This window comes from Podarcis bocagei (genome assembly GCF_964188305.1).
Source record: "Podarcis bocagei genome assembly, chromosome: 1".
In the NCBI taxonomy this organism is placed as follows: Eukaryota; Metazoa; Chordata; class Lepidosauria; order Squamata; family Lacertidae; genus Podarcis; species Podarcis bocagei.
Window position 1 is genome coordinate 89,480,238 of NC_138125.1, and position 26,614 is coordinate 89,506,851.

Here is a 26,614-nt window from a genome sequence, read left to right on the forward strand (position 1 = left end):
AGGAAGGAAAATGCGCATGCGCCCTTTCAAGTGACCAACGCCGGAGCCTCGCTCTGGAAGCTACGTAGTGGCTGCTTAGTGTGGTCCTCCCCTTCGTGCTATTCATGTCTCCGGTGGGCTGCGCGCGCGTGCTGCTTGGTGTCGGGCCTGCTGATGATGATTGACGGCTGCCGTCCCGGAGGCCCCCCTCGCCCCGCTGCAGCTTCGCGCGTGCCGCCAGATGGTCCTTTCTTGCCGGCCGCGTGTGTGACCTCGGAAAGCGTGTGCCGCCTCCTCCTGCTGACAGTTCTGCTGCGTCCAGCCACGCGCCTGCTGGGTAGCTCAGGCATCCAGAGCGGTGTCTTGGTTAAAGTGTCAATACTCTTGGCAGACCCCATTAAAATCCCCATTCAGCCCTGGAGCGCCCTGGATGAGCTTAGGCCAGTCATTGCCTAACCTGCCTCACGGGGTTCTTCTTGTTGAGATAGCCATGTGATTTTTTTATTTGTTAAATTTATATCGCGTGCTGCCTCCCAAAATATCCCAGTGCTACAGATGCATCCGTGATAAAACACGGCAATTAAGACAAGATAAACACGCGTTGAAAATATTTTTTAAAGGATCCAAATTGCAATGAGGTTTATTGCAAAAGTTAAAAATTCAGATGAAAAAAAGTCCCCTCCCGCAGGCCTGGGCAGGCTGGTCGTCCTCTTATATACCTGCTGGGATTGTACAAAAACAAGATTGGGTGCAGGCCAGGACATAGGCGTCCTGACTGTGATGAAGGTGACCTCTGTGCTTGCTTGCTTGCTTGCTTGCTTAACAGCTGTTGGGAGCTTCAAGGTCCCTGCTCTCCCTTCTTATGGTCTTTGTACTGGACCTGGAGACTCCAATAGAGAGCATTCCATGTCAAGAAGGAGAGCAAGTGGGCAGTCTATCAAACGACAGGGCAGGAGTTACATGGAGCAGGGCCTTTTCACTGGTGGTGCCCATTGTATGCCTCACTCTTCCCAGACCTGGTCTCTTTTGGTCTGTATTTTGGAGCTTTATAAATTAGGAAGATTTGGAAGAACTGGTTGACAAGTCTTATCAGTTGCTGACGTATGAGCGGATTTTATTTGCTGCTATTCTGTGCTTCTGGTGCACCAGTGTTTACACCAGTGTAATTGAGTTGGCCAGGATGCCAGAAGGGATACAATTTATGAGCTTTCTCTATTATCTCCACAGCAGGGGGTGTTCAGTCCACAGTGCAAAGGCTGAGCTGAAGCATTCCCAGCTGGTTACCTGCTTTCAGCAATAGGGGTCGCTGTTTGGTAGTACCCAATTGGTTAGCTGTCAGATTCTAGAGCTCCTTATTGGTGGTTCTTAGGTAATTCAAAAAATACAGAGTCCATTCATAAAACACAAAGTTCATTCATAAAGTAGTAACATAAATCTCCACTGCTACATATTGGGTGTATATTTCAGCGGTTGAACGTACAAGTTTATGGCCATGCTGTAGTGTAGTGCTTATGCGACTGTGAATAAAAGGTGGCTGGGCTCGATATCTCAGGGTTTGGGGGCAGGAAGAGGTGACAAAACTGATTTCCAATAAGTGCCCCCCCCTTATTTCCATAACAAGTCCTTGAGTCTGTACTCTGAATGGTGACACCAGGGACCTAGAAGGTGCAGGGCTTGTCAGTCCAACCCCTGCACAGTCTCAACAGGGCTGACCTTAAGGCAATTGGGCCAAATTGGGCCCCATGGGCTTCTCTTAAGGGGGCCCCTGCACCAGGGCAATCTAGATGGATTTTATTTATATAAGATTTTGCAGACTTTGGCTGTGAACTGGGGCCCTACAAAAAATAAATTTAAAAAATCAAGTTGCGTCCCACTGCTTCAAATTGGACCCCACTGGCTAGCCCTAAGTCTAATAGTTGCTGGGCCTGAGTTGCCCTGCCCTTGCATGAAGTCTTGGGTTTGCAATTTTGGGAGAGGGGAGACTGCCCGCTGAGGAGTGGGAGGGCTGGCAAGGCCCCCTAGATTTAGAGGCCCTAGGCTTCAGCCTACTTAGCCTATACATAAATCCGGTACTGCCCCCCACATATTTCCATTTTCCCCATTGTGCAACATGATAACTGTGTGGATAAGCCCAGTAACATTCACTCTTGTGTGCTGCCAACAACTGTACTGCTCAGCTCTGCTATTTCCACAGAGGGGGAGGCATTGCTGGAAAGCAGTGGTGCCAAACAGAATTAAATTGCCACCTGATTTTCCCAGCCCTGCACCTTTGACAGCTGCCTAGCAGACAGAAATTCAGAGCGTTTTCCATATTGAATCTCTGCCTGTCATATAGTTCTTGAAGACACAGGAGCATAGCTGGGAGGGGATTGAACCCTGATTTTTAAAAATTTTACTGTCTTTTTGTATTTGATTTTTATTTGCAAATTTTGGGTGTAGGAATAATTAGTTTTTCTGTTAACTGCCTTAAATGCAGATCTTTGTTGTGTTTGGGGTTTGATTCTCCTTATACATTTTAATTCAGAATACATTGTAGCATTTTACTTTATGTTTTAAGATAGACTGAAAATGTCTTAATAGGTTTTGGGGTAAAGTAAAATTGTACAGAAATGATCTAAAAAAAGAGAGAAAAGAATCCTATGCATGAGGGTTGCCAACCTTGTGTTTGTGGGCACCGAGATGACCTCAGGAATCATCGAGGAAGATATTTGTGGGCACTATAGTGCCAATGAGTGCTGGGTTGCGAATCTCCATACCTGCATGTGAGTCTTGCTACTCACTACCAACTTTAAAATGTAATACAGCTCTTGTGCAGGATGTTGGGAGGGTTGTTAAAGTAAAACTATTGCACTCCAAACTCATCTCTTATACAAGGGGCTGAAGTCTTTAACCTCCTAGCTGCATTTAAGCACACTTTTAATAAATGCTCACCTTACTTAGATACCATTGAACATTGGATGGCATTTACGGAGCTTTACGTGTAAGAACATAAGAAGAGTCTGCTGCTGGATCTTTCTGTGGGAAACCTGCAAGCAAAACCTGAACACAAGAGCTCTCTCCACTCCTGCGGTTCTCATTCAGAAGCATTCCTTCCTCCAACTATATGGAGGCAGAGCATAGCCATCATGGCTGGTAGCCACTGGTGGCTTTATCCTCTGCGAATATGTCTAATCGTCTTTTAAATCTGTAAATTAAAATGGATGTAGTGATGGTTATTGTATTGTTAATGTGAGCTGACAGGTGTTTCCCCCCCTTGTTTTTTAGCTAGTTCCCTTCCCCCCCTTCTCCCCATTCCTCATGAATTTGCAGTAAAATTAAAATAATTAAAAAATGGAAAGAATAATAAAGTACTCACTTGTTTTACTATGCATTTTGGGGGAATATGTCAAAGGTGTATTTCTCTACCCATCAGAAATCAGAGTTCACAAGGAAGAGTAAATCTGGGCCCCGTCCCTCCAGCAAACACACACTCCCTAGTAAGCAAATAGGTGGAGCCCCTTTTCCCTCACGTAGTAATGGCTGTCCACAATAAGAACACTGTTCTGCCTTTTCTTTTTATTACACGACTTGCAATAAATAACTCTTCTTGGCAATTGACAGTGAAAACCCACAGTTATTTACAATGAGGATTGGGTGGGGTGGAGTAGGTTGGATTTTAAATTTTACTCGTTGTGTCAACAAGCCCTGGCAAAGCCAAACATCCCATCCACATCCATAGCTGTTTCTAAATAACCTCTGCCCAGAGGCCTGCTTCATGGAGCATTTTTCATCTATGTATAGGACTACAGACCTAACAGAGCCACACTAAGTGACATTGAAAGGCAAGGGTGGCTAAGCTTCAGGTTGCATCCGGCCTGTAAAGCTACAGGAAGTAGCCTGTCACCCCCTGGGTGTTATTGCCTGATCTCAGTGCTGTGGTATTCAGGGCTGAGATGGGGAGGTAAGGTGCTCTATTTGCTTTTTTGAGAGTGTTCTCTAAACAGTGGGCAGAGTGTGCTTTATCAACCAATCACTGCTTGGATGTTCGGCACTGAGATGGGGAGATAAAACCTCTCTGCTTGTGAAGAATAAAAGGTGGTGTTCCAACCACCAGCACAGCTACTGGAATGGGGAGGGGTGGAAATGTTACAATATCCTCTGTCCAGATACTTCTGTGAATAATAATAAAAAACCATTTGAGAGAACTAACTTTCCACCAGTGTGTGTGTGAGAGAGAGGTGCACCGGCATGTGCACTTAGATGTGTGGCTACACATGTGATTTGTGTGCTATATATGCAGGATGTTATGTGTAGTAAGTCTGTATTTGTGTGTATGTGTGTGTTGTATGTGTGTGCAAGCACGCGCGCGCACACACACCTATGTGTAAAGTTACATTCATACCAATCACAGGGTTACAGCGGCTGATAATCAATGGGCCAGAAAAAGTTTGCCAACCATGCTTTAAAAGGAACGTTTTCTTTAAGATGTCTAACGCAAGGACTGTGTGTAATCTTGCAAGGACTTGTGGTTATCCTTGTCTCTCTACTGTGTGCTATTCTCTGGTCACACCAATTAATCTAATGGCAACTTGCTATTTAGAACTACAAATGCTTACAATGAGGAGGATTGGGTGGAGCAGAACAGAGGAGTGAGTGGAGATTTGTATGTAAAACAAACATGACAGTTCTCAACACATACTAAGTACATTTTTTAAACTGTACATAGTATATAGTACAAAGTGTGTGAAACAGTCCAGTCATTTTATTTATCATTTTCTTCAACAAAGTTCCCAACTTGTACTTGAGCAGAAAACCAGCCTCAAAGTCTGTTTCCTTCACCTGCCTAAGTGGAAGAAGGGGTGGTGTCTTAGTTATAGCCCAGCCTAGGGTGAGGTTTTCACACTTAATTTCTGCCTCTTTGTGGCAGAGAAGGACCGAGGAAGCAAAGGTAATGACAACAGTACCATAACCTCAGTGTGCACATGATGCTTCCTTTGCTCCTCACACAAACAACTGAAAATAGTGATGGAAATGGTTAAAAAAAGCTTGAAAAGCCCTTAGATGGGCTATAACTGAAACATGGCCACCCTCTGAATTTCAAAATTATCCATATTTTGCTATGCAGTTATCTAGCCAAGTAAACTGACTAACATGTACTGTACAAAAATGCATATATTATAGGAAAGTATGCATAAAATGCAAATATTAGTGAAGATAGCATACAAAAATGCATTAGATTGTGGAAAATTCTGCAAAAATGTGTCTATTAGCAGTACATCCAGATGCACACTAAGATGCTGATGAATTTTCATCAGGTCTTTTAAAAAAACAAAAACATTACAAACTGAGGTGGAAATTTGGCAAACCGAAGATTGGAAAAACGAGGAAATGGAAAGAAACTGAAACTGACAGGTTCACAAATCTCTACCCCCACCTGCAAGTCTTCCCTTCTAAAGCAAAATTGTTTGTCAGCTTTGCTTCCTTAACAAATAGTGGGAAAGCAGTGGTTTCTTGCTGTTTCTTTCCCATTTCATCTGACAGTTCAAGAAGCACTCAATTTTGATGGTGGGCTATGTTCCTAAACACACCAGGGAGTATGCCCCATTGAATACACTAGGGCTTACTTCTTTTTTTTTTATAATAATTTTTTATTGCATTTTTCCAATTACAGATAAAACAGAAAAAAGAAAGAACAGAAAAGATAAAAAAGAAAAAGAAGAAAACCAAACCATTTCAACAACTTATTTCAATCTTCTATCGAACTTCCCCACATCTCCCGCACAGTGCATTCTTAACAATAAATTTGTCAGCAAGTTGTAACCTTGTTTCATGTGTTTCTTTGTACTTTCGATTACAGTTTAAGTTTAAATCCCTTATTTTCCAATTACTCTAAAAACATAGCATATTGTCATTTTGACCATTTAAACTTTGATTCTTTCAAAGATATTATCCAATTTCATATATAATCCACTCTCATTGTTGGGGCTAACCTTCCAAATCATGCGGCATCTTATAGTTCACATAACTTATAATACTTTTGTAAATAGTCTTTAAATTTTTTCCAGTCCTCCTCCATTGCTTCTTCTCCCATATCTCGGATCCTGGCAGTCATCTCAGCTAGTTCCATGTAGTTCATCAGTTGCGTCTGCCAATCTTCCAGTGTGGGCAAATCTTGAGTCTTCCAATGCTTAGCAATAAGAATTCTTGCTGCTGTGGTAGCATACATGAAAAAGGTTCTATCCTTCTTTAACACCTTCTGGCCGACAATGCCCAGAAGGAAGGCCTCCGGTTTCTTAGGGAAGGTGTACTTAAACACCTTTTTTAACTCGTTATAGATCATTTCCCAAAAGGCCTTCACTCCTGGACAGGTCCACCAAAGGTGAAAGAATGTCCCCTCAGCCTCTTTGCATTTCCAACATTTATTATCAGACAAATGATATATCTTAGCAAGCTTGACTGGGGTCATGTACCACCTGTATACCATTTTCATAATGTTTTCTTTCAAAGCATTACATGCAGTAAACTTCATACCGGTGGTCCATAACCTTTCCCAGTCCTCAGACATGATATTATGACCAATGTCCTGAGCCCATTTTATCATGGCTGATTTGACTGTCTCATCCTGAGTATTCCATTTAAGCAGCAAGTTATACATTCTCGATAATAACTTGGTCTTTGGTTCTAACAACTCTGTCTCAAGTTTCGATTTTTCCACCTGAAATCCTGTTTTTTTGTCTAACTTAAAAACCTCGTTAATTTGGGCATAGTGAAACCAATCTTGCACCTTACCCTTTAATTTTTCAAAGCTCTGCAACCTCCAATTATCTCCAATATTTTCTATTATTTCCCAATATTTCGGCCAGCCGGCCTCCATATTAGGTTTTTTCCGAGCCTTGGCCTCTATTGGTGACACCCACCTCGGAGTTTTACTTTCCAATAAGTCTTTGTATTTTTTCCAGACCATAAATATTGCTTTTCTGACAATATGGTTTTTAAACATTCCATATGTTTTTGCCTTGTCATACCACAAATACGCATGCCAACCTAACGAATTATTAAAGCCTTACAGATCTAGGACATCAGTGTTTTCTAACAGAATCCAATCTTTCATCCAGCAGAAGGCAGCAGCTTCATAGTATAACCTTAAGTCTGGCAGGGCAAACCCCCCCCCTCTCCTTTGCATCAGTTAATATTTTAAACTTTATTCGGGGCTTTTTGCCCTGCCAAACAAATTTCGATATATCCTTCTGCCACTTTCCAAAACATTCCACTCTGTCCACAATCTGCAAGGCCTGGAACAAAAACAACATTTTTGGCAAAACGTTCATTTTTATAGCTGCAATTCGGCCTAACAAGGATAATTTCAGTCTTGACCAGATTTCTAGATCTTTTTTAACTTCTGACCAACATTTCTCATAGTTGTCTTTAAATAGGTTCAAGTTCTTAGAAGACAGATTAACCCCCAGGTATTTCACTTTTTTGACAATGTTTAGTTCTGTTTCCTTCTGAAACCCCTCTGTTTCAGTAGCTGTCAAGTTTTTCCCTAATACCTTAGTTTTTTGTTTATTCAGCTTAAAACCCGCCACCCGACCAAATTTCTGGATCAATTCTAAAACTCTTTTTGTACTAGATTCTGGCTCCTGTAATGTTAAAACCAAGTCATCTGCAAATGCTTTCAGTTTATATTGTTTCGCTCCGACCCGTATTCCTTGTATCTGCCGGTCCTTCCTAATCATATTCAGCAACACCTCCAGGACCGAGATAAATAATAGAGGGGATAGGGGGCACCCCTGTCGTGTTCCTTTTTCAATATAAAACTCTTCTGTCACCACATTGTTCACTATCAACTTAGCCTTTTGTTCTGAATAGATTGCTTCTATTCCATTCTCAAACCCCCGTCCCACTCCCATCCCTTCCAAGTTTTTCTTCATAAACTTCCAAGAAATATTGTCAAAGGCCTTCTCTGCATCAATAAATATTAGCACTGCTTTGGTGTTGATATTTGTTTGCAACAGTTCCAAGATATCAATAATATTCCTGGTATTATCAAACAAATGCCTGCCTGGAAGAAAGCCTGCTTGGTCCTTATGAATTATTTCATTAAGTACTTTTTTAAATCTGTTTGCCAAAATGTCTGCAAATATTTTGTAATCCACGTTTAGGAGTGAGATGGGACGGTAGTTCTTAAGTTGAGTCTTTTCAGTTTCCACTTTGGGTATCAATGTGATGAATGCTTCTTTCCACGTTTCTGGTGCCCTCCCTCCCCCCATAATCTGGTTACAAACCTCCATTAATGGTTGTACCAAGTAGTCTTTTAACGTCCTGTAATACTTGGAGGTAAGACCATCAGGGCCTGGAGATTTGCCTAGCTGCATGTTCTGAATGGCATCCTCAATTTCCTGTTGTGTTATTTTGCAATTCAAGATTGATCTCTTCTCTTGAGATAGTTCTGGTAGGCCATTGTCTTTCAAAAATTGTTCTATCTCAATCACTTCCTCGGACCCTTGGGTATACAATTTTTTGAAGTATTTCTGGAAACACTTTCTAATTTCTCCCGGTTTCTGGATGCTTTTCCCTTCAACTTCTAGGTTGGTAACATAATTTAATTTTTGTCTCTTTTTCAACTGCCAAGCTAGCAGTTTCCCACATTTGTTCGCAGATTCAAAAGATCTTTGTTTCATTTGTTTAATTTTCCATTCCACTTCTTGGTTAATCAATTTCGTATATTGAGACTGGTGGAATTTAATTTCTCTTAAAGTCTCTTTTGATTTTGGATTCAGTCTTAATTTTTTCTCTCCATCTCTTATCTTCTCTAATATCTTATCCTTTTTCCCATTCCAAAGTTTTTTCTTAATCGTGTTCTGTTGTATCAGAAACCCTCTCATAACAGCTTTACTTGCGTCCCAGATTATTCTTTTTTCCACCGAGGTGTTCAAGTTGATTTCAAAATAATCCTTTAAAGCTTTTTGGGCCTTCTTTACAATCTCTTGATCTCTTAACAGGTTGTCATTCATTTTCCATCTAAAGGAGTCGGCAGTGGTAAATCTCATTTCCATTTTCAAAGCGTTGTGGTCGGAGCAGGTCTTTGGGCAGATTTCCACTCTTATAGTCTTAGGTGCCAGCCCTCTAGTTGTCCAAATTTGGTCGATTCTTGTCCATGACAGGTGAGCCTCAGAAAAGAAAGTTCCTTCTTTACCTAGGGGGTTTCTCGTCCTCCATAAATCAATCAAATCCATATTGTCAGTTAGTTCGAAAAAAGTTCTTGGTAGTCTTCCGTCCTTGGTCAAGTTCTGGTTGTGTGACTTATCCATATAGGTGGAGACCACCCCATTCATGTCTCCCATCATAATGATGTTAGAATAGTCCAGATAGTCCAGTAATGTCCCATGCAGCTTCTTGTAAAATTCTGATTTCCCCTCATTTGGTGCGTAGATTCCTAATATCAAAACTTTTTCTCCTTGGATTTGTATTTCAATTGCCAGGATTCTTCCTTGTTCATCTTTAAACAAAAATTTTGGTAATAGATTCTCCTTTGCGTAGATCACCACGCCTCTCTTTTTGACTCTGTCTGATGAAATAAATTCTTGGCCTAATCTTTTGTTTATTAACACTTTCCTGTGGAGCCTAGTCACATGAGTTTCTTGCAGACAGATTATATCCAAATGTTCTTTTTTCAAAATATGAAAAATCCTTTTGCGTTTTTCCGGGGAATTTGCGCCATTAATATTCCAGCTGTACAGCTGCAGAGACATCCTGTATCAATCTGTTGTTACTTTTATGAGGTATCTTCTTTTTTGTCCGAATCCGAGGGTGCTGGTTCTTTTCCAGATTCTGGTGGAGGCCAGGGAACTGCTGTTCCCTTCTGCAGGTCTTCTCCGTGGTCGTGTAGGAACTTCTGGCTGTCCTCTTTCATTTTAATTTTAACCTTCTTTCCTTTATAGTTGAATGATAGACCTTGTGGAAACTCCCACCTATAAGGTATCCCGTTGCTTCTCAAAAGTCCAGCTAGATCAGTGTAGTTAGATCTGAGATCCAATAATTGTTTAGGGATATCCTTGTAAATTTCCGCTCTTCTGTCCTGGATCTCGAGTGCTTTGTTAAAATGAAGGTCCAGTAATTTGTCTCTCTCCTGTTTGGTCCTTAGAATAATCAAGCAATCTCTGGGTCTGTCTTTCCTGGCGACTCTTCCCAATCTAAATGCAGTTGTTATTTTAAAGTCCGTATCTTCCTTTATACCCCAGAATTTAGAGAATTCTGTTGTCAAAAAACCGGTCAGATCTTCTTTCTCAATCTCTGGGATAGAGCGTAATCTTAAATTACTTTCCCGGTTTTTCAGTTCCACCATAGACAGATAGGCCTGTTGGTCAGTGATATGTTTATGTAGTGGCCTTACCTCTCCTTTCAATTCGTCCACTTTCTGAATTGCTTGATCAGCTTTTTCGTTTGCAGCCTCAGCCAATTTCCGATTCTCAGATGTGGCGTCTTTTAAGTTCCCAATTTCTTGTGAATGCTGAACCACTTGTTCAGATAGTTTGGTAATTGAGGATGTGGCTAAGTCAATTTTTGCTGTTTGGTCATCAACCTTCTTATTTAAAATTGCAAATTGTTGTAGCATTTCATCTAGAAGGGTACCAGATCCCCCTGCTGCCATATCCTCAGTTGTTGGCTGTTCAGGTTCCTTTAATAGAGCTGTTGTTGAGGGTGCAACTCCCTGTAGAACGGCAGGGACTGAAGATCTGCGAGACTGAGAAGTCAAAGTTGTTTGTACAAGTTGGCCTTTCCCTGCTTTCAATTTTGCAGATCTTGTTTTCGGAGGGCCACTCATTCCACACCTGTCTTTGGATTCAAGGTCAAACTGTCAAATGTTCCATGGGAAAGACAGGCCTCAAAGTAGATAACCAGACAAACTGAGGTGGAAATTTGGCAAACCGAAGATTGGAAAAACGAGGAAATGGAAAGAAACTGAAACTGACAGGTTCACAAATCTCTACCCCCACCTGCAAGTCTTCCCTTCTAAAGCAAAATTGTTTGTCAGCTTTGCTTCCTTAACAAATAGTGGGAAAGCAGTGGTTTCTTGCTGTTTCTTTCCCATTTCATCTGACAGTTCAAGAAGCACTCAATTTTGATGGTGGGCTATGTTCCTAAACACACCAGGGAGTATGCCCCATTGAATACACTAGGGCTTACTTCTCAGTCAATATGCATAGAGTTGTGCCATTAACTTTCAAAACCATCTAGATCAACCCACCTCTTTGGCCAAATGTGTGATGAGAATGGGTGTGGAAGTATTCTTTAAAAAAGAACCTTTCAGATTCAAAAGCCTTAATGAATTTAGCATATGTTACCGGATCTTTGCTTCCTGGTCATTATTATATTGGAACATGTTCCACAGAAGCTGGAGCCAAAAGCCATCAACAGTTTCATCATATCAAACCCTTGTGGTTAAGAGTTTCCTCCTCTATCATGTAAACATTCAGCTTCCAGAGCAGGTAGTTTTTAAAACTATAGTTTTAGCAATTTGCTGACTGATTTGGTAATCTGGGAGTGGGTTGGATTGGTCTCCATGGGAAAATTCAGATAGATGTGTAGTCACCATGAAAGACTCCTAGCCGGAAAATTTGCAGAACATATGAGGGCAAAAAACATCATCTTTCCCAGTAGCAGCTTCCGCCTTTGTGGTTCTTTTAACTGGTATAATCCTTAAACAAATTGATGGCTCCACCCTACTTATAGTGGGGGGAAAAACATGCTGTGATCTTTCCACTTTAGTGCACGATACAAGTCAAGGGCAAGGCTTGGCCGAAAACCCATTTCATAGCACTTCTCAAGGGTCTTCTCAAAAAGTTACTTGTAATCCATATCTCCTACAATGTTGAATAAAGGTATTCCACACTGACAAAAAATGATTCTGTCTTTGATTTTGTTCTCTAGATCTAACAAAGGATGCTAACTTTGGCATCAAAACATAACCCCAAATTCTATCATACCACTCTGTGCATATAACAGCATATAACATTATTGTAGCTGCCAATCAGTAGGAAGCCAATTCCACATGATCTTTCTTCACAGAACCTTCCAAATAAGCAAGCTTTATGGCTGAGTAGGGATTTGAACCTTGCTCTCTGAGGTCTGCGTCGTACCATTCTAACCATTACACCACACTGACCCTCATTTCTGGCATGTGGCTTGGTAGCTTCGGTTTATTTCATGTATTTTTGCAGGGGTAATATACCATCTAAGGGACGTGGGTGGCGCTGTGGGTTAAACCACAGAGCCTAGGGCTTGCCGATCAGGTCAGTGGTTCGAATCCCCATGATGGGGTGAGCTCCTGTTGCTCAGTTCCTGCTCCTGCCAACCTAGCAGTTTGAAAGCACGTCAAAGTGCAAGTAGATAAAGACCTTCCAGCAGGAAGGTAAACGGCGTTTCCGTGCGTTGCTCTAGTTCGCCAGAAGCGGCTTAGTCATGCTGGCCACATGACCCGGAAGCTGTACGCCGGCTCCCTTGGCCAATAAAGCAGATGAGCGCTGCAACCCCAGAGTTGTCCGCGACTGGACCCAATGGTCAGGGGTCCCTTTACCTTTACCTAATATACCATCTAGGTATGATTTGGTAACAATCCTCTCTTATACCCATATTTAGAGAAATCTTATGTGCAATTGACCAAAGCTTTCCCTAAACATCCATTGGAATGTCTTTTCCAATATTCTGGGTGCATTTTACATTTTTATTGTACACTAGAACAAATGTGAAAATATTCAGACTATGGCAGAGGGGGAGCTGATGCTGCAGTTCTATGCACACATACTTATTTCCTTGGGAGTAAGTCTTATTTAAATCAATAGGACTTCCTTAAGAAGAGCCCTGCTGTATCGGACCAAAAATTCACCCAGGACCCTACTTTCCAACAATAGTCGGCAAGGTGCTCCTGCAAAGGACACATGGAGGAAACATGGGAGATGTACTGTTCATCCTTGCTTGATTGTGGTCTTTCCAGAGGCATTTGGTGGACCACTTCCCAGCATCCACAATCTTTGTCCCTCGCACAAGTGTAGCCAACATGATGCCCTTCAGATGTTGTATACTACATCTCCCATCATCCCTGATTATTAGCCATAATAGCTGGGGCCATGGTCTATTTCCCCCTCCTGTCACCTACAATACCCGATGAGTGAGAACCTTCTGTCCATTTTCTCTGTTTAGCCTGCCTTCTGTGTGAGGGTGAAAGAGGATCTGTTTTACTTTTGTTTTTTGAGTGCAGGGCAGAGGACAGGGGAAGAGCTCTTCACACAAGTTTCTGTGACCGAGGTAAGAAGGCAAAACTCATTTTCTTGCTTGCTTTTGTTGTAAAACCAGGGTGCAGGAAGCAGAAAATAATACTTTTCCTAATTCTGGAGGCATGTGCTGAAATTGCAACCTATATAGTTCTCCTTTGATTTGATTTTGGGGTTGTAAATTTAAAAATGCTCTCTGTGTGCTTGTTCTTTGATTTAAATATGAAGCTGCAGAGAGAAAATGCCCTCTCACAGGTTTTTTTGGGGTGGGTGGGTTTTGCATTTTAGTTTCAAGCTGTATATTTAAAAATGCTGTAATGAAACTAAAATTCACGCCCACTTGAACCTTGGAAACTTGTCCAGAATGGATGATGGCTCTTGGACTAAATGAGATTTCCCGACCTCTGCTATGCATGCTGCATTGAATTCAGCTACGTCCTACTCAGAGTAAACTATTGAACTTAATGAACCTAAGTTAATCATTTGAATGGGACTAACACTGAGTACCACCTGCTTATATCAAAATACATGTGTGTTAATAATGATAACGGGGGATGGGGTAATTTTGTGAGGGTTCTGTTGAAATGTGAGGGTGGATACTTAGAGAGAGTGAAAGGCTTTTATTTTTATTTTTATTTTTTTAAAAAACAATTGCTTGTGGGACTGGTGGCTTTGGCTGAAACTTGAATGGCAGGTGCCTGGACAGAGAAGAGCTAAAAAAATATTATTGGGGTGGGAAGAGCAATTCATGAAGTTTGTTGAAATGGAGGGATAGTGGCTGCTCTCCTGTAGACACTTATCCTAGAATATGTTAATAATGAGGGTGGTAATCACTGATAAATATGTCTTTGCCTATGAAGAGGGTGATATTATAGGATTGGGAGTCAGGTGCCCATGGTTTTAAATGTGTAAGATTGGAGTATGTCTGCTGAAGTGGTCAAACCAGCCTTTCAGGTGGGGGATGTGCTTAAAATGTTTGGTGTGCGCACGTTCATAACCTTACTGTCAATGTGGCAGTTTATTTTTCTTCTTACTAAATTCTCTTCAAATGCAACACTTGTTTATAAATTGCAGGTTCCCCAAACAGTGTTACTGGTAAGCTTTTGGTCTAGAAATTAAATTCAGTAATAACCCGGAAGGAGCGGAACTAGATCAAACCAGAGTTCCTTGAAAGTTTGTTAAGATAATGATGATAGGCTTGGCAAACCAATTAAGATTATACAGTGTTAGAGCAGTGCAAATAAAAAAAGAAATAAATTTAATTAAATCTAAAGTTTCAAAACATCACAACAGAGACTGTTTAATTTTCGTTCAACATTGACATAGGACTCTGATCTGAGTTAATGAATACATGATCTTGATGGGTTGCTTTTCCTCATACCATGAGGTCAACAGCATAAGAGCAGTAGAAGGAAGTAATCAATGAATCTCCTTTAGATTTTCAGGGTGTTTTTTCATGGGACAAGTCCACACTGCAATACTATACATATTTACTTGGAAATAACACCCACTTTGTTACATGGGTCTTACTCCCAGGAAAGTGCACATGGGATTGCCATCAATAGCCAAATTGTTTCTGACATGCTTGTTCAAATACTTTCAAAGCCAGTAGAAATTATCCAAATTGTGTGCCTCTATCCTCCCAGTTCGGGGGGGGGGGAATCCTCTCCAATGTCATCAACTATATTTTATTTATTGCTTTCTTCCGAGCTATATCCATCTTCTTTTCTCTGTGGTATTCTGAATAAATGTGTCTGCTGAGCCAATGGCACCAGATTCCTAAGTAGATGTTTTTATTCAGTAACCTCTCACTGAATCAGTCCAGAAACTATTCCACCACCACTTTGCCCCCAAAATTGATAACTCTTTCAGTTACCTTTGGCAGGATTCCCTGCACATTGCACAGTATTATATGGATTCAAAGGGCTACTTTGTTTAGCAATAGGTTTTGCATGGTAGCAGGGAATGGAATTGTTATATGAGTGTCAGGTTCTTTTCAGATCCATTGTTTGGTTATCGCATAACATTACTTGTTATGCTTCCAACATCAGGATTTAAGATGCTGAAGTTTCAACTTTTAAAAAACGCTTGAGCATTTTGAGAATTGTTAAACTTAGATTCTATCCATATATTACAGAAACGTAGCCTTGTCCATGTGTCTGTTTGGGCTCTCCTTGAATCAGTCTGAAGACAATTCCACTCCTGCCCCAAAGCAAACTCTTGTCACTTGTGGCAGAGTTTTCTGCATGCAGCACAGTATAATCTGGATTTCAAGGGCTACTTCGTTTAGCAACAGGTTTTGAATGGGAGCACGAAATGGAATTGTTAGATGAGTGCCAGGTTCCTTTTAGCTCTACTGTTTGGTTCTTGTGTAACATTGACTGATATGCAGGATTTAAGGTGCAGCATTTTTAACTTTGTTAAAATGCTCAAGCATTTTGAGAATGGTTGAACTTAGGTGGGGCCCATATATAACAGATATGTATCCCACTGATCTTAGTGAACTTGTTCATGTGTCTGTTTTGGTTTCATACTCTACACAGGCCCAGAGCAAGACCTCAATAATGGCAAATACAGTTCTGATTCCTGATCTGGATTTTCTGGACTATTATCTAGATGCTAATTACAGTGACTACTACGGTACCGTTGACCCTAACAGTATAGCTGGGGCAGCACCTTGCAGAATTAATGTTACACCAGATGTTTTCAAGTACCTAGTGGCATTCATCTATGGTCTCACATGCCTTCTGAGCCTGGTGGGGAACTCCCTGGTGGTTCTAGTGATTGCCTACAACAAAGGAAACCGTTCTGCCACAGATGTGTATCTTCTGAATCTCGCCATTGCTGATCTCCTCTTTGCACTCACCTTGCCATTCTGGGCTGTAGATAGAGCGCATGAATGGATCTTTGGCACTCCCATGTGCAAAATCCTGTCACTTCTGAAGGAAGTCAACTTCTACAGCGGCATCCTCTTGCTGGCCTGTATCAGCATGGATCGCTACCTGGCAATCGTTCATGCTACTCGGGCAGTCACTCAGAAGAGGAGCTGGGTCAGATTTGTCTGTGTTGGCATCTGGCTGCTCTCCTTCCTCCTCTCCCTTCCTGTAATTATCTTCCATGAGGCTTTCTTGCCAACCGAGGAGATGAAATGGGTTTGTCATGAAAATATTGGATGGAATCAAATATCTGGCATTAGGGCGAAACTGAGAATCTTGCCACAAACGTTTGGCTTCTTTCTTCCCTTGATCATTATGCTCTTCTGCTATAGTGTGACGGTACACAGACTCTACCAGACCAAGAACAGTCCAAAAAAGAAGGCCATGAAAGTCATCTTGGCTGTGGTGCTGGTCTTCCTGGTCTGTTGGCTGCCCTACAATATCTCTCTGCTTCTTGATACGTTAATGAGGTCTGGAGCTATTGGTGAAACCTGTGACCTTCGCAACAGCATTGATGCAGCCCTTTCGGGTACTGAAATTCTGGGATTTGCTCACAGCTGCATAAACCCCATCATATATGCCTCCATAGGGCAGAAGTTCCGGAACAACTTCCTCAAGATCCTGGTCACAAGAGGCATCATCAGCAAAGAAGCCTTGACTCGGTTTAGAAGGGGTTCCTCCTTCTCATCTACCTCTCTGTAATAGGCTGGGGGGAAGAAAAAATGGGATGGAATCAAACATCTGAAATGAGGGTGAAACAGAATCCTACCACAAATGTTTGGCTTCATTCTTCCTTTGATCATCATGCTCTTCTGTGCCATGCATATTATATATAGTTTCTTATAAACAATCCAAACCATCTCTTGTTCTGCTAAAGCCATTCTGTCCAAAATAGAACCCTGTGATAAAATTTTGACTGGATGTAGCTATCATTTCTATATGAGCTTAACTAAAAATAAAATACACAGAGCAAGGAAACTTAATCCCCTCTCTACCTTTAATTCCTTGTTTTGTAGAACTGCCTTTTGTATATTTTAAATTGAATGTGGTCATCATAGAAATATGATTTTGCTGTAATCTTGACTGCAGAGCTATGATCAAGTCAGTAACTGACCCCTTAGCAACTGCTTTAAATGCATCCCATTGCACAAACAAACCTGTTCCTTCATAAGGATTGTTCATTACTGAAAATGTGGTTCATGAATGACCTAACTTGAAACATTTGAAGCCAACTACATTTCAAGTCACCCAACTTTTTATGGGGAGAAGCTTCTGTTATAGGTCTGGAAATACAGCATCTGTAGTATGTAGGAAGCTTCCTTTTTGACCTGCTGAACTCCATCTGTGTATCTTCCCTTGCCCAGGGGGTGAGGGTAGTGTGCTATTTAGTGGTGGATAAGATCAGCCTTTCCCATCTCAGTGATTTGCATTTTATGAGACATTGTTATATGAGCCGAGAGTCTTTATGATCCCTGTTAAAACAATTATGTGGTTCTACCTGTCAGCAGGACTTCAGTTACCAATGTATCTAAAACGCGAGAGACACCCCCAAAGCTAACAGGAGGGGCCAGAAGGACAATATTTGCTCTCTCTGTGTGAAAACATTCACAGAAAAACAAATCAAGCTTTATGAAAGCAGAAATAGACTTTTGGGAACAACTCCTGAGAACATTATTTGCAAGTCAAGCATGGCCAAGGTGGGCAGGCCCCAAATGAAGGAGCAAAGCCTTTTCTGCCTGGGAATTCAACTCAGGGCATGATGGCAGTACAGTCTTCAAGGGTCACCAGGCAGAAAGGTGATGGAGAAGCTAGGCTCTACACCTGACTTCTTAGCACCACTCATAGGACACAGTGCAGAGCTGGAGCTGGAGCAGAAGTCATGATCAGGCAGAAGCCATGTTTCTGAAGCAGTCTTTCCCAAGCAGGTGCTTTCCAGATGTTTTTGACTACAGCTCCCATCAGCCCCTGCCAGTTGGCTGATGGGATTTGTAGTCCAAAACATCTGGAGGGCACTAGGTTGAAAAAGGCTGCTGTAAAGGGCGTGACTGTGAAACAGAATTCGCAGAGGATATGTGCATTTTTGGCCAGGAGCCACAATTGCAACAGAAATCACATAAACTGGCAGGCCAGCCTGACAGTGAGGTGTGAAAAGATCAAGTATAATCTTTGTAGCAAAAACAACACAAGAGTCTTGTGGCACCAAAGGCTAACATATTTATTATGGCATCAGCTTTTGTTTACCAGTGGTCATACCCACAAATATATGCACACACAGAGTATTAGGTCTTTTTAATTTTAAAAATGGTAAACAATGTGGCCAAATGGTTATCAAATACCCCCCCAAAAAGCTCAATCCATGACCTTTCTATTTATGCAAAACTTAAATATATATAGAATATATATATTCTAAAATATATAGAGACTGAAATACCCAGGTGTCAGAGGAGGTTATTTATGTACACAACAACTGTGGCCCATGTTTTGTTAGCCCAAAAATGGAAAGTGAGCGAGGTCCCAACTAAAGAGGATTGGCAACTTAAGTTGACAGAATATGCACAACTTGCAGATTTAACATATAGAATAAGAGAGCAAGAAGAATATGTGTTTAAAGACGTCTGGAAAATGTTTGTCGAGTATATGGAAAATATTGAATATATTGAGTATATGGAAAATATGGAAAATATTGGGTATATGGAAAATATGGAATATATTGAGTATATGGAAAATAACTGTGTACAGCTGAAAACACTGGCAGCATTAAGATAAATTCAACAGAGTAAATAATTCTTGATGGATGTAATAGTGGAAAACCGATTGGAATGGTTATTGTAAAATATGCAGGGGTATAAGATATGCAAAATTAACCATGGAAAGAGAAGACGGGAAGTCATTGGATATTTTAAAGTTTGTAAAATGTTTATTTGAAATTGTAAAACAGAAAATTTAATAAAAATTATAAAAAAATAAAAGTCCCATTTTTTTTTTTTTTTGATGAGCATCACCTAATCCCAACATCCCTGCACAAGCGAAAAATTGCCAGAAATCATTCACATTTGAAGTAGCTTCCCTAAAACATCCAAACTTTCTGCTTCATAGACAAGCAATAGTTCCCTCTGCTGGGGAGTTGTAAGGAGAGCATCAAGGGACACATATTATGGTATTTCCTGCATGCCGGTCAGGCAGCTAGGATGGCAAAATATTATTTGGTGAAATCTTTAAATTGCTTTCCATCTTCCTGTCAGTGATTGCAGCTCTGATGTTGTTTCATAGTCCTTTATGCGGAGAACCATTTGTGGCAGAAATTGTGTGTACTGATGGATGCTGTGTTGGTTCAGCAAAGGAAACTAAAAGAACTTTCAGACTATTTGGAGATGAGTTTCAGTCACATACTTCAAAATTCAGGATGGACTAATATACTTGATTGGGAGGTCTTGAGCAAAAAACCTTCTGCCCCAAATATCAAATTTTTGCAATTAAGGAAAGTAATGGGGAGATGCCCTGGAACATGTGGGAAACCACTGGTGTTGACACGTCATCTAACTTCCCTGCAAACACATCATCTAAATTCCCCACAAACAAATCAAGAAACAAATCAAGAAGAAAAGAAAGCAACAAGCAGGTAATCTGTGAGTGCCTTCACTCAGGCTTGTCACTCACATGTCATCTCACAGAAATAATTACTCTTGTCTTCTGGCACAGAATACAGAAATAACTACAGTGGTACCTCGGGTTAAGTACTTAATTCGTTCTGGAGGTCTGTTCTTAACCTGAAACTGTTCTTAACCTGAAGCACCACTTTAGCTAATGGGGCCTCCCACTGCCACCGCGCCGCCCAAGCACGATTTCTGTTCTCATCCTGAAGCAAAGTTCTTAACCTGAAGTACTATTTCTGGGTTAGCGGAGTATGTAACCTGAAGCGTATGTAACCTGAAGCATATGTAACCTGAGGTACCACTGTATATACTTAGAACAACTCCAGTTCAAAATTGGTAAACCATTGAATCTCACAAATCTCCTTCTACTGTATATGCATTCAGTGATAAAAATGGGGGGGGGGTCATTTGAATCATACGTCATCATTTTCAAAGAGAGGGAGGTTCAATTTACCATACACCCTTCAGTTATCATGTCCTCCAGTTGCAGCCCCTGAACTCTATCCTAAACAACAACAATGTCCTTAAAAATATGCTTTTCCCTCTCCTGCAGATCTGAAACAGGACATGCTTTTTATGGTTATGGAAGTCCATCACAGTATTTCCAAAGATTGCATTAGAATTTTTCAATGCATGCAGACAGATTTTCTAAACACTGTCTACAGGAGCAGATGAGTTTCTGCACTATATCAGACTGAACAGCTTGATCTCTGATCTGCAAGGAAGGAGCTGTGAAATAGTAACCAAGTTCAGCATCATGTTGGGGTAATCAAACTGAAGGAACTGAGTGAGCCATCTACTAGTATACTTCTCACAGCTGGAGCTGTTTCCTGTTATAGTCCTCCACAGCCTATTCCTCACCCAGCTTCTTAAGTAATAGAAAGGAGGACTTGGTGTGCTTTCTGGAGGGAAGTTTTGCAAAGGCCAGTTCTTCCTAGAAAACACAAACTTTCAGCATCACATTTTTTGTGCTCTCAAGACAATTCTCTAAAGCAGGCGGGTAAGTGGATGACTCTGCCTAACTCTGTATAGGATTGAGGTTGAGGATAAGAATGATGATAAGGACAATATATTAATATATTGGGAACAATGCATTGATAGGCAAGACTTGGTATTCCAGAGTGCTAAAGTTCTACATAAATGTCTAACAGGCTAGAAAATAAAAGTTAAGCAGCTGTAGAATTTTGATGGTGTGATCCTCACTGTTCATCATAATGACTGTATCTGTCTTGTATTGCGATGCCAGTTGGCAAACTCAAATCTTACTTAATATTGTTTTGAACAGCATATTAAATTATACCATTCTAAAACCCATTTTACATGTGATATCACAGCACTGATCATAGTTTATCTTGCAACTGACCATACAATATTTCCAATTTTAAATAATAATAGGAAACAAAATACACACAGAGATGTCTAATACTATGTGATACTGGATTTGAATATTAATGTTGTGTTGTAATTGTTGTAGCCCATCCTAGGACTTTACTGTGAAGGGAAGGAAACAACAACAACAACAATAATAATAATATAGTAATGGATAATTTTGAATACAAAGTGATGCACTTGATACTGAACATCAGACGTCTCTGATGTGGGGTAGATTGATATCACAGATCTGATACTGATACAGAATGACTTCTGAGAGGGGAAGGCTGCTTAGAGAAGGATCCTGCAACTGGTGATGTTATAAAGATAGAATTATCAGCAGCAATTGCAACAATTATTTACTACAGCTGTTGCTCATACAGCACTCTCAATACCTTGCTTTTCGTAAGTCAGAAAGACAGCAGCTGCACCTCTGCATGAGTGTCCTTATGAATTTTCTAGTGATTTACATTACAGAGATAGGCATTGCAACGTTCCACACAATTAACTCTTTGGAACATTCAAACTCAGTGATGCACACTGAACTCTCATGTGGGGCCTGGCTATGTAGCAATTGTGCTGGATTCCACTGGACTAGCTAGCAGAGCAAAAGAGAGTTTATAATGTCAGTCCAAAGAAGCATCTAATCACAACAGGAAGCTATTTCAGTGGAAGCTCCCGAGCCAAACAATTTCTGTTTCCTACCAAGATGTCCAAATTTATATTGAACTCAAAACCACAACTTAATTTATAAATCATACAAAAAATAAGAATATTGGGGCAGAGGCGTAGGAAGGGGGGTGGGGGGTGAACTGCCCTGGGTGTCATCGCTGAGGGGGAAGCTTGGGAGTTGCGGGCGGGAGGCACGCCCAGGGTGACATTCGGTGCGCCGCCTGCCTGCGACTCCTAAGCCTACCCCGAGTCATTGATGGGGGGGGGGGGAGGTGACAATTTTTTTCCGCACCGGGTACCACCTTACCTTGCTACGCCTCTGTATTGGGGAATGTCACTATAGGTTGACTTTTCTTTGCACATAAATGAGACAGCCTGCATTTGGGTAATCTATTGAAAGAAGTAATCTCTCCAGTGTTGGCTGTTTCCCAGCATTAAATCAGAGAACAGAGGTCAGTGCAGGAAAATATTTATGCATGAAGCAGCCCATAGTTTTCAGCTACACTGGGTATTAATGCAGACCTCAGGAATGAGACTTGCATGGCAGACCTGCTAAAGCAAACATGCTGTGCATCTGGGGAAAGAGGTGTGCTCACACTTCCTATTGCAAGAACAGCAAAAGCAACCAAGTTATTGGCACAGATTTCCCCACATTGCCATAAAGATGAAACTTCACACATGTAGTTTTGCTATACAGACATATCCTCTCCAAAGGAAGAGAGCAAAACAGCATGTGTGTATGTTTCGCAGTGGTTATGACAGGGGTTTCGAAGTTATCACATAAAAATAAACACTTGATCTGTTTTCACATATGATGGTATGCAGTATATACCAGATGTAGCCAATGTGGTGCTCTGTAGATAATGCTGGATTACAACACCCATCATCTCTGACCATTGGCCATGCTGGCTGGGGCTGATGAGAAATGGAGTCAAAGGTCAAAGCCCAAAGAAGAGCATTATGTTGGCTTGCCCTGGTGTACACAGATATCAATTTCCCCACCACCGGTAGGTTCATATTGCAAAGGGAATGTGTGGTAAGTTAGGTGGTCCTCACAGTAGAAAGATGGTTGTTATTTCTGGGTAGGATTCAATTACATACTGGCAAATTCAAGTTGCACATTATGATTCATTGGGAGGTCTTGCACAAAAACCAACTTCTCAAAAAGATCTGATTTCTGTGATAAGGAACGTGACGAGAAAAAATCCTAGAAAGGGTTGAAGCAATGTCATCTCACTTTGCTGCAAATGAATTGGGAATGAATGGCCCAGCATTCAAACTGCATAGCTGGGATCTCTCTAGACTCTAGCTACCATATCTATGTTGCCATAAAGTTCCGCTTTTGTATGGAAGGAAGCCTGGTTAGTTGCATCAAATCAATGCAATTTTTTTGGAAAAGGCAGCCAAGTATATATTCTCATACCTAAGAGAATATATTAGAATATATCTTGGCACCTCAGGCTGGGGCCAAATGTCTCTCTGGACATTGACACTTCCCCCAGGCCACACCCTTTCCCAGTTCACACTACTTATCCCCAAGCTGCACCCTCAGCAGTTTTCCTTTGTGCCTTTCCTTAAATGCCTTTCCCAGAAAACTCCGTGCCATTTCCTCTTCACCCCATTTTCCACCCCACCCCACAAAATAGTCCCCAGCAGAGATTTAAAGTCACAAAATATGCAACAAAGTGAAGGGTGGATATATATAGGCTGTTAGACCTTTAAAGTATACTCTTCCAAGTGAGTTCCAACATGTCCTCTTAAAAAAAATATTTCCAAATTCTCCCTCTTTCCCCAGCATAGGAAAAGACCGAACATTTGGTAGGTTAAAAAATGATTTACTAACAAACTCTCCAAACGTCAGATTCATGTGCTTTTTCATACACCAAACAGAAAAGTTGCACAGGCAGTAAGACGTAGCTTAGTTACAAAGTGATAAAACTTCCTAAATCCTTACCAAGAGGTTGGTACAAGCCATGAGGCTGAGCTGCAAACCTCCTTACATGCTTAGTTCACAGGTAGACTAAGGCTAACAAAGACTTGATTGCCCATTTCCTCCCAAGGTAAGGGGAAGTGGCATAGCTAAGTCTGACTGGACAATTCATCATCAATCTTTATTACGGTCCAGAGACCCAACAAATCATTACAAAACAATACACAATTCATACAGACTGGACAATTAACCCCTTCATGAATTAATCTGACTTAAGTATTTGGGGTATATGAGGCTGGTTATCCTATGTTCTCCTTAACATGAGAACTGTGGGAATTCAATATTAACAATGGACTACCTTGCAGGCATGCTGTAAGCCTCCTGACATAAGAATCAGAGACGCAAGATGTATATTTTTGATTTTAATAATGTTTCAGTGTTTCACTTTTAGTTACTTTTAACCTCTTAGATAGAATGAATGAAGGGAAAGGTTTGATTTCTGTGTGAGGTTCCTGTGGGCCTGCATTCTACAACCTTATGCTCTCTAAGCCATAAACAAGAAACCCTGTCAAAGTGGCACAAATGGCCCTCTAGGATGTTATTCTAAGTTTATCATGAGTTAGCCCCAGAGTGTAAAACCAGCTATCCTCGAAGTTTCCTGGGAGAAAGGAGAAGTAAGGGAAGTGAGATAAAGGAGGGAATGTCAATAGCCCGATGAAGGCCTGGTTTCCAGGGCAATGGTGAAAGAAATGCGACATTTTAGACCAATGGCCTGGGCACATTTAGACCACTCCAAGGTGATTGTGGGGGTTAAGATACCAATATGGAGCCATGTGTGTTTTGCTTCTGGTGAGCTGTAACTTTTTGATGCATTTTGAAAATGACAATGGTAAATCTGATCCATGTATAACAGATACATAACCTCTTGATCTTAATGAACTTGTTCGTGTGTCTGTTTTGGCTTAAACTCTATGCAGGTCCACAACAAGACCTCAAGGATGGCAAATACATTTGTGCTTTCTGATTTGGATCTTTCGGACCTAGATTTAGACGCTAATTACAGTGACTACTATGACACTTTCAACCCTAACAGTGTAGCAGCAAAAGCACCGTGTGGAATCGATGTTATGCCACCTGTGTTCAAATACCTAGTGGCATTCATCTATGGCCTGACATGCCTTCTGAACCTGGTGGGGAACTCCCTGGTGGTTCTGGTGATTGCCTATAGCAAAGGAAACCGTTCTGCCACAGATGTTTATCTTCTGAACCTTGCCATTGCTGATCTCCTCTTTGCACTCACCTTGCCTTTCTGGGCTGTAGATAGAGCGCATGAATGGATCTTTGGCACTCCCATGTGCAAAATCCTGTCACTTCTGAAGGAAGTCAACTTCTACAGCGGCATCCTCCTGCTGGCCAGTATCAGCATGGATCGCTACCTGGCAATAGTTCATGCTACTCGGGCAGTCACTCAGAAGAGAAGCTGGGTCAGATTTGTCTGCGTTGGCATCTGGCTGCTCTCCCTCATCCTCTCCCTTCCTGTAATTATCTTCCATGAGGCTTTCTTGCCAACTGAGAAGATGAAATGGGCTTGTCATGAAAATATTGGATGGAATCAAACATCTGGCATTAGGGCGAAACTGAGAATCCTGCCACAAACGTTTGGCTTCATTCTTCCCTTGATCATCATGCTCTTCTGCTATGGTGTGACGGTACACAGACTCTACCAGACCAAGAACAGTCCAAAAAAGAAGGCCATGAAAGTCATCTTGGCTGTGGTGCTGGTCTTCCTGGTCTGTTGGCTGCCCTACAATATCTCTCTGCTTCTTGATACGTTAATGAGGTCTGGAGCTATTGGTGAAACCTGTGACCTTCGCAACAGCATTGATGCAGCCCTTTCGGGTACTGAAATTCTGGGATTTGCTCACAGCTGCATAAACCCCATCATATATGCCTTCATAGGGCAGAAGTTCCGGAACAACTTCCTCAAGATCCTGGTCACAAGAGGCATCATCAGCAAAGATGCCTTGACTCGATTTAGAAAGGTTTCCTCCTTCTCATCCACCTCTGGCATCACCTCTACAACTCTGTAATAGGCTGGGAAGAAAAAAAGGGAGAAACAGACCACTCAAGACAGAGTATGTCCAGCCACTGTTACAATGAAGGTCTTTGTAGACTTCAAGAATCAGGTCCAATAAGATGATACCACTGAAATGCTAAAAAAACCCAACCACTATTTTTGCCAATATTAGTGGAGATTCAGCAGTGCCAATATAGAGTTCCTTATAAACAATGTCCAAACAATCTCCTGTTCTCTGTCTAAAGTAGAATGTTGTGACAACACTTTGAGTGGATGTAGCCATCATTTTTATATGTAGTTAAGTAAAAATGTGATATATAGAGAGTAGGCAAACTACATCCCCTTTCTACTTTTAATTCATTATTTTATAGATCTGTCTTTAGTATACTTTAAATTGAATATATTTATACATCTTGATAGAAATATGTTCCTGCTGTAAACTGCAGTGCTATGCTTAAAGTCAGTCACGGACCCTCTAGCAAATGCTTTAAACGCATCCTTTGGCACAAACAGTCCTGTTTCTACACTCACATTAATTAGAAAACAGATGTTTATGTTTTTTAACACTTTATGGTAACCCTTAATCTTGTAACAAAAAATAATTTGAATTTGTTTGAATAATTTGTTTTTTTCTTTCTGTGCAACTGTTCTTCATACTATGCTAAAATTAAATATTGATTTCTGTTCTAATTTTTAAACACCTCTGAAAACATTTGTATGCTGCCAAGCTTTTGCTGGCAATATAG

The 26,614-nt window shown here is 41.1% G+C and overlaps 1 protein-coding gene across 3 annotated transcripts; it reads left to right on the top strand.

Moving 5' to 3' along the window:
• The first annotated feature begins 38 nt into the window (after positions 1-38).
• Positions 39-26,137, top strand: LOC308589765 (C-X-C chemokine receptor type 1-like). Of its 3 annotated transcripts, none has more exons than XM_081199180.1 (3): positions 39-316; positions 13,159-13,263; positions 24,769-26,137. In XM_081199180.1, the coding sequence occupies exon 3, from the start codon at positions 24,790-24,792 to the stop codon at positions 25,879-25,881; it is 1,092 nt and encodes a 363-aa protein (XP_081055306.1). In that variant the 5' UTR covers positions 39-316; positions 13,159-13,263; positions 24,769-24,789; the 3' UTR covers positions 25,882-26,137. The 3 variants fall into 3 exon arrangements, with proteins under 3 accessions (XP_081055306.1, XP_081055304.1, XP_081055305.1); XM_081199178.1 differs by lacking the exon at positions 39-316 and adding an exon at positions 1,838-2,741 and having other exon boundaries at positions 13,212-13,263; XM_081199179.1 differs by lacking the exon at positions 39-316 and adding an exon at positions 1,838-2,741 and having other exon boundaries at positions 13,217-13,263.
• The last annotated feature ends 477 nt before the right edge of the window (positions 26,138-26,614 follow it).

What these genes read in the sequence shown, in the direction of transcription:
- LOC308589765 (XM_081199178.1), top strand. Translation starts at nt 2,623, where the DNA reads ATGAGGGTTGCCAACCTTGTGTTTGTGGGCACCGAGATGACCTCAGGA. An exon ending in GCGAATCTCCATACCTGCAT is followed by an intron (nt 2,742 to 13,211) that starts GTGAGTCTTGCT and finishes TTGTTTTTTGAG; the next exon opens with TGCAGGGCAGAGGACAGGGG. An exon ending in CACAAGTTTCTGTGACCGAG is followed by an intron (nt 13,264 to 24,768) that starts GTAAGAAGGCAA and finishes AACTCTATGCAG; the next exon opens with GTCCACAACAAGACCTCAAG.